This window comes from Perca fluviatilis, chromosome 5 (genome assembly GCF_010015445.1).
Source record: "Perca fluviatilis chromosome 5, GENO_Pfluv_1.0, whole genome shotgun sequence".
Lineage (NCBI taxonomy): Eukaryota > Metazoa > Chordata > Actinopteri > Perciformes > Percidae > Perca > Perca fluviatilis.
Genome location: NC_053116.1, coordinates 39,488,336 through 39,500,835, shown reverse-complemented (window position 1 = coordinate 39,500,835; position 12,500 = coordinate 39,488,336). Strand labels below are relative to the sequence as shown.

The 12,500-nt window shown below is 43.7% G+C and overlaps 2 protein-coding genes across 2 annotated transcripts in view; one reads left to right on the top strand and one right to left on the bottom strand.

Annotated features, from left to right (window-relative positions):
• Positions 1-12,500, bottom strand: part of kcnd1 (potassium voltage-gated channel, Shal-related subfamily, member 1) — a 1,001,373-nt gene that overhangs the window by 917,869 nt on the left and 71,004 nt on the right. The window lies entirely within an intron of this gene.
• plxna3 (plexin A3) overlaps positions 1-12,500 on the top strand; it is a gene marked incomplete at its 5' end in the record, with an annotated part of 162,252 nt that overhangs the window by 127,642 nt on the left and 22,110 nt on the right. The window contains 5 exon segments of the mRNA XM_039799446.1: positions 916-1,035; positions 2,051-2,194; positions 6,277-6,511; positions 8,549-8,691; positions 10,984-11,139. Of these exon segments, the coding sequence (XP_039655380.1) occupies positions 916-1,035; positions 2,051-2,194; positions 6,277-6,511; positions 8,549-8,691; positions 10,984-11,139 (798 nt within the window).

Genomic DNA, 12,500 nt, shown 5'->3' with positions numbered 1-12,500 from the left:
GGGGGACAAAGCAGAGAAAGGGGAGGTAACCTTGCTCCTTATGACCTCATAAGGAGAAGAATCCTGATTGGTCCATCTGAGCTTTCATTTTCTCAAAGGCAGAGCAGGATACCCAGGGCTCGGTTTACACCTATCACCATTTCTAGCCACTGGGGGACCATAGGCAGGCTGGGGGAACTCATATTAATGTTAAAAAAACTCATAAAGGGACATTTTCATGCCATGGGACCTTTAACAGACTGGTAGATTTGGTAACTGGTTCTATTCAGGCATGTTTATTTATGTTTATTTATATTTTGTATTTGTCTTATTGTAACTTTTTGTTCAGTGTTGGTCCGCAGGCAGCCTGGGTTAAGTTAGGAGGGCAAATATTTTAGTTTATTAGTCTGATTTCTTTTGTTTATCCGTTCATAGACGTAGCCCGCCCCCCCATAATCAAAACTGGATTTTAATTTTTCAAATTCTTTGTTCCTTTTTAAGTTTTTTGTCCCTTTTTCCGTCATTTTTATCATTTTTTTCAACATTTTTGTCGCCTTTTTTGATTTTTTTCCCGATGTTTTTGCCGCTTTCTCCGAGATTTTTCGCCTTTTGACGTTTTGTCGCTTTTTTATATATTTTTTTCCATATCTGTTTCCAGGTTTTTGCCACTTTTTCGAGTATTTTTCAACCATTTTTTTCAAGTATTTTTTCACCATTTTTTTCGATCTTTTTTTGGCTTTTTTTAAACCCCCAATCTCAACCCTCCCCCAATGTTGAACCCAGAGTTCTGCCCTTGTATCCGCTGCTGTTTTGTGTTGTTAACACATAAATAAATAAAGAACACGTGTGTTTTAACGTTGTTCCGTAGTTTGTTCCCCTGATACTCGTAGTATTGCGTCACTGCTGAACTTGTGCCCATGCTTTGCTCCTGTCCAGGTCTCCTCTCTGCTGGTGCTGAACTCCACCCCCTTCACACACTACCCCAACCCGACCTTTGACCCCCTCGGGAATTCTGGGATCCTGGAAGTCAAACCCGGGTCACCCATCATCCTCAAGGTGAGACACAAATACACACAGCGGGTCCTATCTCGCACCCGGTGCAGCGCAGCGCAGAGCCCGACCCGAGTGTCTCTGCTAGTTTAAGACCGACCCAGTTGTCAGTTTGGTCTTACAGGGAGGTGTGTTCAGGTGCATTCTGGGCGTGCTGGTCTTACAGGGAGGTGTGTTCAGGTGCATTCTGGGCGTGCTGGTCTTACAGGGAGGTGTGTTCAGGTGCATTCTGGGCGTGCTGGTCTTACAGGGAGGTGTGTTCAGGTGCATTCTGGGCGTGCTGGTCTTACAGGGAGGTGTGTTCAGGTGCATTCTGGGTGTGCCGGTCTTACAGGGAGGTGTGTTCAGGTGCATTCTGGGCGTGCTGGTCTTACAGGGAGGTGTGTTCAGGTGCATTCTGGGAGTATTGCTATCTTTAGGCAGCGGGGAAGTGTTTGCACCATTGACCAACAAAAACCTGGTCTAAAGTCAATAACGCAGCATTTCATTGTTATTTTAAAAGAGCATTAGTAAAATGCTCCTAGGCTCGTGCACAACGCGTGCACACTATGCTTGTTACACACACACACAAACACACACACACACATGTAGAAGATTACTAATAAAAATATTAGGGTGTAAATCCTCCATCATAACAGCAATGCTCCAAGGTCCAAACGCGCCTGGCTTTTAAAGGGAATGGGAGATGCTCTCTGATTGGTTGATTGCATGTTACGCCCAAAACACACCTCTGATTAATGAAGACACTAAGAACAACCCTTTAGAACCAGGCGCCCGGCGCACAGACACTTTTTACCACCGTCAGACTAGCAGAAGTGGATTTGGACACGCCCTAAACACACCTGCACCAGGCGCTCCACACCGTGAGCTCAGATCCTCAAATGTTCTGCTACTTTCTACTTTTTACTGTGTGGCAAAAGGAGAGAAACGAGAGGAAATGTGTCCACAGAGTATGTGTGCCCTGTGATATTACTTCTGTTTACTTGAGTAAAGATGTGAGTACTTCCTGCTGTGGTTTCAGGGTAAGAACCTGATCCCCGCTGCTCCCGGGACGTCCCGTCTGAACTACACGGTCCTGATCGGAGAGTCGCCCTGCCTGCTCACCGTGTCCGAGAACCAGCTGCTCTGTGATTCGCCGGATCTGACCGGGGAACAGCGAGTCCTGGTAAGTGATTAGAGCTTAGCCCCGCCCCTTTTTTCACCTGTCAGAGACACCTGGATGGGAGCTGAGGAGATGAACTAGGTTTCAGTTTTATTTGGGGACATTTGATTAAGGAAAGAAGGGAGGAGAATTAAGAGGAGGGGAGCAAAGGGGAAAGGAGGACAGGGAGGAACGGCAGGGAGCAAGGAAGGGAGGAAATAAAGGAAGCAGAGGAGAGAAGGAAAGATGGGAGAAAGCAGTAGAAAGGGGAAGAAGCGAGAAAGGAAGTAATACGAGAGGAAAATAAAGTAGAGGAAAGGAAAGAACAAAAGATTACGCAGATAAAGAGGGGAGGAAAAGTGTAGAAGAAAGGAAAGAGGTAGGAGGAAGAAACTGAAGAAGGGAGGGAAGGAGATGTAGAAAGGAGAGTAAAGATTGTCATGAAAATGGGTAGGAGGACAGAAAAGAAGATAAGAAGGGAAAGGAGGGAGGTAGAGGAGGAAAGGAGAGCAGGGAAGGAACGAAAATGGAGGGGTGAACAGAGAGGAGGAGAGACGATGAGAAAGTGAAACAAGGACGGAAGAGAGGAAAGTAGTGAAAGAATTAGAGGAGAGGAAGAGGAGAAAAGAGGGGAGGAGGCGAGAAAAACAGAATGTAGAAGATGAGGAGGAAAGATGGAAATGAAGGGGGGGAAAAAAAAAAAGAAGGAAGAGGGGGGGGGGAGAGAAAGAGGGGGGAGACAAAAAAGAGACGAGGAGGGGGGGGGGGTTTTATAAAGGTGAAAGTCGAATGCAAGGTGCAGCCACAGGGAATCATGGGTAATTGGTTTGATGTCACAGATCAGAGGATGACACACACACACACAGACACACACAGACATACACTCACACACACACACACACACAGACATACACTCACACACACACACACACACACACACACAGACATACACTCACACACAGACATACACACACACACACACACACACACACAATCTCACTCACACAATCTCACAGACACACACACAAACACATGCACACACACATACACACACACACAATCTCACTCACACAATCTTACAGACACACACACAGACACACACACACACACACACACACACACACACACACACACACACACACACACACACACACACACACACACACACACACACACACACAATCTCACTCACACAATCTTACAGACACACACAACCACACACAATATACCACACACAACACACATACCAACACACACACACACACAATCTCACTCACAAAATCTTACAGACACACACACACACACACAAAAAAAACAACAACACACACACAACACACACAACAATCACACACACACAAACACACACAAACACCCCAAACCAACACGCACACACAAACACCTCTCACTCACTCACACACACACACACATACAACACACACAGTCTCACTCTCACTCACCACACACACACACACACACAGTCCTCACACTCACACACCACACTCCACACACACACCACACACACACACACACTCTCACCCACTCACACACACAAACACACCCACACACACACACAATCTCACTCACACACACACACAATCTCACACACACACACACACACACACAAATGTTCAAAGTGAAGAGACAACCTATTGATACATTATTAAAAGTATTGATCACTGATCGATATAGAATGTCCTGTTGAGCTTCTTCTCTTTCTCTGTGATGAATAAATCAGTTCTGCTCTGTCTTCATCATTTATTCACGAGTCTGTTTTTATAATCAATGTTTATTACGGGATGTAAGAGGAAACGCTTTAATAAAACATAAATACAGGAGACAATTAATACACATATCAATGTATGAGTTTATGAAGATGTGTGTGTGTGTGTGTGTGTGTGTGTGTGTGTCTGCCAGTAAATCAGCCTCAGGGTTCATACGTTTTGAAAAAAACTTGGAAAAGTTATGGAATTTGAAAAATGCAAATTCCATAACAGGCCTGGAAAGGTTTTGGAAACATAAAAAGACCCAGAAAGTTTTGGTCAAAAGTCATGGATTTTTTTTTTTTTTTTAACACAGCATAATAATATGTGATTAATAAATGTATTTTCACGTCGTCTTAACCTCAACGTTGTATTCGGTTAAACCTCTGAGGGTAAACTTTAACACAGATTAGTATTCTTATTATATAATGTCGTCTGACATTTTCAGGAACACAGAGTCATGGAAATTTGCCAAAAAGTGATGAAAAGTATTGGTTAAAATGTGTATGAAGCAACAACAATTCAAGTCTTTCCATAGATTTGTAATGGGGGGGTAGTGTGTTTAGGCAAAGTTTAGACACCTTTAGGTGAAGGCCGTAGAATGGAGCTGAAAAAACCCGCTAATACAGATTCAACTTTTGGAGAAAACTCAACCCAGTGTCATGCTGCGGTGGCCAGTCATTTTTGCGTGGTTGAGAACAACTTCTCATTTGCGACGACCTGTCACATTCACACCTGGAAGTTTTCAACCACAGTCTGATCTGATCACATTCATACCTGGAAGCTGCCCAGTACCACCACAGTCTGATCTGATCACATTCATACCTGGAAGCTGCCCAGTACCACCACAGTCTGATCTGATCACATTCATACCTGGAAGCTGCCCAGTACCACCACAGTCTGATCTGATCACATTCATACCTGGAAGCTGCCCAGTACCACCACAGTCTGATCTGATCACATTCATACCTGGAAGCTGCCCAGTACCACCACAGTCTGATCTGACCACATTCATACCTGGAAGCTGCCCAGTACCACCACAGTCTGATCTGATCACATTCATACCTGGAAGCTGCCCAGTACCACCACAGTCTGATCTGACCACATTCATACCTGGAAGCTGCCCAGTACCACCACAGTCTGATCTGACCACATTCATACCTGGAAGCTGCCCAGTACCACCACAGTCTGATCTGATCACATTCATACTGGAAGCTGCCCAGTACAACCACAGTCTGATCTGACCACATTCATACCTGGAAGCTGCCCAGTACCACCACAGTCTGATCTGACCACATTCATACCTGGAAGCTGCCCAGTGCCACCACAGTCTGATCTGACCACATTCATACCTGGAAGCTGCCCAGTACCACCACAGTCTGATCTGACCACATTCATACCTGGAAGCTGCCCAGTACCACCACAGTCTGGTCTGACCACATTCATACCTGGAAGCTGCCCAGTACCACCACAGTCTGATCTGACCACATTCATACCTGGAAGCTGCCCAGTGCCACCACAGTCTGATCTGACCACATTCATACCTGGAAGCTGCCCAGTACCACCACAGTCTGATCTGACCACATTCATACCTGGAAGCTGCCCAGTACCACCACAGTCTGATCTGATGACCACTGAGCAGCTCCAAGCGCTGCTTTCACTTTCTCCACCCAGATTTGATCCTGTCGGTCTGGGGATTGAACAGGCGACCTCCCGGTAACAAGCTCGCTTTTTTTTAACCTCCAGGCCACAACTGACTTGTGAGAGTCCCGTACAGGAAACAGGAAACATCACTGCCACAAGTTTTAAAACACCAAACACAAGCCGTGAACTGGCCGGGAGTTTGCAGAACAGCTGACTGTTTCCTCAGTCCCTCCGTCGCTTTTCTTTCTCTCCGGGAAATGAAGCTGCCTTCAAGTGCGGTCGGAAATGTCCAGATCTATAAGGGGTCTGACGGAAAAGCAAATAACATGGAGGAGTGGCAGGGTTTATGACGTATACTGCAGGCATCCACCGGGGGTGGCTTCACTTATACAGTCTATGTTTCGACCCCTGGTTGAAACAGGTGCCGTGCCTTGTGCTTAAGCAGCCACTCGAGACTTGACCAGCTGAGTCGGAGAAACAAGGCTGCATTATCATCATAGTTTATATTTCCTTACGCACAAAGCGTTCACTGCTTTTCTCTTTTTTTGGACCAAAAGCCGAGGAGCAACAACAGCAAAAGCAGGAAAGATTAAATGAGATCAAATCTGTCAGAAATAAAAAAAGAAACTGTAATGCTCTAATGGCGTTTCATATTTGTTCCAGTGCAGCCCTGATAATAATGTACATCTGTTTTTTCTGCAGATCATAGTCGGAGGTCTGGAGTACTCCCCGGGTACGCTCCATATCTACTCCGACAGTGCCCTGACGCTGCCCGCCATCATCGGCATCGGAGCGGGTGGAGGTGTGCTGCTCATCGCCATCATCGCCGTACTGATCGCCTACAAGAGGAAGACTCGCGACGCCGACCGGACGCTGAAACGCCTCCAGCTGCAGATGGACAACTTGGAGAGCCGGGTGGCGCTGGAGTGCAAGGAGGGTACGTTAGTGCGAGTGGAGTCCAAGGAGAGTATGTTAGGGCGAGTAGAGTGTAAGGAAAGTATGTTACAGCGAGTAGAGTGTAAGGAGGGTATGTTAGAGCGAGTGGAGTCCAAGGAGAGTATGTTAGTGCGAGTGGAGTCCAAGGAGAGTATGTTACAGCGAGTAGTGTGCAAGGAGGGTATGTTAGTGCGAGTGGAGTCCAAGGAGAGTATGTTACAGCGAGTAGTGTGCAAGGAGGGTATGTTAGTGCGAGTGGAGTCCAAGGAGAGTATGTTACAGCGAGTAGTGTGCAAGGAGGGTATGTTAGTGCGAGTGGAGTACAAGGAGAGTATGTTAGAGCGAGTGAAGTCCAAGGAGAGTATGTTAGAGCGAGTGGAGTCCAAGGAGAGTATGTTAGAGCGAGTGAAGTCCAAGGAGAGTATGTTAGAGCGAGTGGAGTACAAGGAGAGTATGTTAGAGCGAGTGAAGTCCAAGGAGAGTATGTTAGTGCGAGTGGAGTACAAGGAGAGTATGTTAGAGCGAGTGAAGTCCAAGGAGAGTATGTTAGAGCGAGTGAAGTCCAAGGAGAGTATGTTAGAGCGAGTGAAGTCCAAGGAGAGTATGTTAGAGCGAGTGGAGTACAAGGAGAGTATGTTAGAGCGAGTGAAGTCCAAGGAGAGTATGTTAGAGCGAGTAGAGTACAAGGAGAGTATGTTAGAGCGAGTGGAGTCCAAGGAGAGTATGTTAGGGCGAGTAGAGTCCAAGGAGAGTATGTTAGAGGCGAGTAGAGTGCAAGGAGAGTATGTTAGAGCGAGTAGAGTCCATGGAGAGTATGTTAGAACGAGTAGAGTCCAAGGAGAGTATGTTAGAGCGAGTAGAGTCCAAGGAGAGTATGTTAGAGCAAGTAGTGTAAGGAGAGTATGTTAGAGCGAGTAGAGTGCAAGAAGAGTATGTTAGAGCGAGTAGAGTCCAAGGAGAGCAAGGAGAGTATGTTAGAGCGAGTAAAGTCCAAGGAGAGTATGTTAGAGCGAGTAGAGTCCAGGGAGAGTATGTTAGAGCGAGTAGAGTGTAAGGAGAGTATGTTAGAGCGAGTAGAGTGTAAGGAGAGTATGTTAGAGGCGAGTAGAGTCCAAGAAGAGTATGTTAGAGCGAGTAGAGTCCAAGAAGAGTATGTTAGAGCGAGTAGAGTGCAAGGAGAGTATGTTAGAGCGAGTAGAGTGTAAGGAGAGTATGTTAGAGCGAGTAGAGTCCAAGAAGAGTATGTTAGAGCGAGTAGAGTGTAAGGAGAGTATGTTAGAGCGAGTAGAGTGCAAGGAGAGTATGTTACAGCGAGTAGAGTGCAAGGAGAGTATGTTAGAGCGAGTAGAGTGCAAGGAGAGTATGTTAGAGCGAGTAGAGTGCAAGGAGAGTATGTTAGAGCGAGTAGTGTGCAAGGAGAGTATGTTAGAGCGAGTAGAGTGCAAGGAGAGTATGTTAGAGCGAGTAGTGTGCAAGGAGAGTATGTTAGAGCGAGTAGAGTCCAAGGAGGGTATGTTAGAGCGGGAGTGGAGAAAAGAGTTTTAGTAGAGTTGTAAAGTTTTTTTTTGTATAGTTTGTGTAAGGATTGTTTGTTAGTAAAATATTTTTTAGTGAGAATGTTTTTTATTTTGTTTGTTTTAATGGGGGTTTTTTTTAGTATTTATTGTTTAAGAAGGTATTATATTTATTTGTGTTGAAAAAGGAGATTTTATAGGAAATGAAGTGTGAAAGGAGTTTTTTTAAAGTAAGAATTGTGGAAAGAGGGTATTGATAATAGGCAAAGGAGAAAAAGGGTATTTAAGTAAGAGGAGAGGCGAAGAAGGAATGTTAAGGCGGAAAGTGGAGTCCAAGGAGACTATTTGCAAGGATAACGTGGTCTGAGGGTTAGTTTTTTAGATTTATATTTATATTTTTATTTAGATGACAGGAAATGCAGTAAAGCATAATAGGTCTCCTTTAAAACTAAACTGTAAGCCTTCCTGGTGTCTGAGGTACGGTACCAAAGAGATATTAAATCTGTGTTCTTCTCCCCCTGCAGCCTTTGCAGAGCTGCAGACAGACATCCAAGAACTGACCAACGACATGGACGGAGTGAAGATCCCCTTCCTGGAGTATCGGACCTACACCATGAGAGTCATGTTCCCCGGAATAGAAGAGCACCCAGTCCTCAAAGAGCTCGACGTAAGAACAACACACACACACACACACACACAGAGAAAAGGGCTGCACGATATGAGGATAATATGCAACAACATTTTTAAATATCACCATAACGATATTACGTGCGATTAAGGGCATAAACATTGGGTTCAACATTGGGGGGGGGGTTGAGATCTACAACTATCTCGGGACACGTCTGCATGGATTGAAAAAAGCAACAAGAAGGTCAAGAGGTGACAAATCTCGGAAAAAGCTATGACAACTAACAAAAAATCCTGAAATGTCGGAAATAAATTACTCAAAAAAGGTGACAAACTCCCAAAACGTAGAAAAAGCGGCTAAAATGTCGGAAAATTGCGACAAAAACATCTAAAAACGCAAAAAAGGAACAAAACCTTTGGTAGAATACAATGAACTGCTTGTTGAATTTAAAACAAATGAAATTCTCTTATTGAACAAATTAAAACATTGGCTTGAATATAAAAGGCAGCACTAAAAAACAATGACGGTTACATTTGAAAGTGCAGTTTTCTTCTGATATTAACTTTTCATCTCTGAGTGTCTTTCACGATGTGTTCATTGCGCCGGTTGATACTGTGATGGCAATAAAAAAAACGATATATTGTGCAGCCCTAACTAACACAAATATGACTTCATTACTTCTATCCACAGAGCAAATAGCAGGAAATATTACAGAAATAGTCGGAGCTGCTTTTAAGCAGAATCTGCAGCGTCTGGGCCTCCGTGCAGCTTTAATTAAGCGAACGCAGCAGGAAGCTCCGATCCACCGAGCCTCTGTTCTCAGCAGCCACAGCCACGAATTACATTTCCTCAGGTCCTCATAACGAGGTGTGGAAGTAGATCAGTCTCTGGGTGGAGAGATATTTTCGTGAATTTGAAGAGAAATGGCAGAAAAGTTTCTTTAATCTTTGTCTTTCTGTTCTCAGTGGACGGAATTCTTCTTAATCCACTCTGAATCTTTATTATTATTGTTATTTCAAGAACATGTCATTGTTTTCGTTCCGCATATTTTAATCTGCGTCCTGGTTTTGATATATTAAGGTTTCTTTTGAATATTAGGGTTTAGAAATATGACAATATATACAGTGAGATGGTGTAAATTGGACTATTGTGACGTTCTCACACTGTCAATGCCTCTGAGATGCAAATAATGTCAAAAAATATATAATAATTTAATACTTATCAATGTTTTTTTCGATGTCTCTGTCGATATTTCAGCGATGATCCAGCGCAGAAATGTGGTTTAGATATTGTGGGAATCGACAGAAATCTCCGCTTTTGCACCTTTTTCATTGCAAGATCATCTGTAACTCAGACGATGAATTAGGAGACGTCTGTGTATAGTTATGCTGCGTTCCAGACACAATGTTTAGCCCGTAAGTTACGACTTTCGACTCACCACTTGGTAGCGTTCCAGGCAAAGTCACGAGCTGGCTAGCTCAACATTGTGCCGTTGGCAGGGTTCAGGTTAGGCTACCGACTTTGCTATTTCTACGGACTAGAAGAAGAAGAAAAAGGTAAACAAACGGCAGAACTGGCAGCAGCGTTGCCGTCAATGCTTCGATCTGATTGGACGAGCTACTTGGTGGGATCGAGCCTTTCATTCACCATAAAAGAGCTCATCTTAACCCAGTAAGTTTACCAGAGAGACCTGCAGTCCTGGCATCGTATTACATCATTTTGACATCACGATGGCGCTCGCCACCTTAAGGCTCTTATATACTAGACGCGTCCAAGGTGGCGCGCGTCATCGTGATGTCAAAATGACGTAATACGATGCCAGGACTCTCAGAGTGACTGCTGACTTCTTTAAGGCTTTAAGTCGACCAAACTGTAAGTGAGAAGACCATATGAGACATTCGACAATACAGTCAAAGATATTTGACTTGGGGCGGCCTCTAGCTCACCCGGTAAGAGCGTGCGCCCCATGTAGCCTGAGTCCTTTGCAGCGGCACGGGTTCGAATCCGACCCACTGCCCTTTGCTGCGTGTCATCCCCCATCTCTCTCCCTCTTTCACCTCTATCCACTGTAACTATAATAAAGGGAAAAGCCCCAAAAAATAATCTGAAAAAATCTCTACATGTCTGGCCGTGGATGTGATTCCCATTTTCCAGTGTGGCCTGTGGTGAAGTTGAGTTAGACTCTCCTGATCTACAGTGTCACAGTGTTTGTTCTGAACATTTTGATAGAAAATAAAGTAAAGCAGGAACCATTGTTTATCTCGCTGCAGCGGTTAGATGTTCCCATCATGCCAGTGAGACACTAACCATACCGTGTGTTTGTGTTTCCAGTCTCCAGCCAACGTAGAGAAAGCTCTGCGTCTCTTCAGCCAGCTGCTCAACAACAAGATGTTCCTGCTCACGTTCATCCACACGCTGGAGGCCCAGCGCTCCTTCTCCATGAGAGACCGAGGGAACGTGGCCTCGCTGCTGATGGCCGCCCTGCAGGTACCCCCCCCCCTCCCCCCCAGCCACCAATCATCACTCATACTGACTCATACTGAGGTCTATTTCCACACTTGGTTTATTCAAGTCCTCACTTTTTTCTTTTCTTAAAACTACATGTTCTTGTAATTAGGGACACCAAGTATATTATATATAAATAGTTTATGTATTTGTTTCTTTGATACTTATAGGTGAGATGTGATGCTATTTGATATGTTATATTTTGTCATAAGGCATATTGATACATGACGCTTCAGTTGTTTAATGCATTTGGTTAATTATTTTGTCAATATACTTTAATATGTGTGCTATGTTAATTGTGGGGTCAAGGGCAGGTGAGCGAGTTATTGTTTTGTATATATGTTTGTATCTGTGTCTTTTTTGATGATTAACTTTTGTGTTTGACAACACATGCGCAGCAAATACACACAACACAACCAGATACACACAACACAACCAATCACACAAATACGCTGCAAGTACAGAAACGATGCAAAAAGAAAAGCACACAATCCCCGAAAACAAATGCAACCAAAAAAACAAAAAATGCTGCATATTGCACAACTGAAGTTCTCCAGGCCTCCAGGTGCTTTTCTCTTTTCATTGTTTTTGTATTTGCTGCGTATTTTTGTGGGATTGGTTGTGTGTATCTGGTTGTGTTGTGTGTATCTGGTTGTGTTGTGTGTATCTGGTTGTGTTGTGTGTATCTGGTTGTGTTGTGTGCTAAATGCTGAGCCAAAAAGGGGGTTGATAAAGATTTAAATGTAACAAGGCGGAGGTAGATGTTTTGTAGGGGTAATAGCGTTGTATTAATTGAGTTATAGATGTTTTGTAGGGGTAATAACGTTGTATTAACTGAGTTATAGATGTTTTGCAGGAGTAATAACGTTGTATTAACTGAGTTATAGATGTTTTGTAGGGGTAATAACGTTGTATTAATTGAGTTATAGATGTTTTGCAGGGGTAATAACGTTGTATTAATTGAGTTATAGATGTTTTGCAGGGGTAATAACGTTGTATTAACTGAGTTATAGATGTTTTGCAGGGGTAATAACGTTGTATTAATTGAGTTATAGATGTTTTGCAGGGGTAATAACGTTGTATTAACTGAGTTATAGATGTTTTGTAGGGGTAATAACGTTGTATTAATTGAGTTATAGATGTTTTGCAGGGGTAATAACGTTGTATTAACTGAGTTATAGATGTTTTGCAGGAGTAATAACGTTGTATTAAGAGTTATAATTTGAGGGTAATAAGTTGTATTAATTAGTTATAGATGTTTTGTAGGGTAATAACGTTGTATTAATTGAGTTATAGATGTTTTGCAGGAGTAATAACGTTGTATTAACTGAGTTATAGATGTT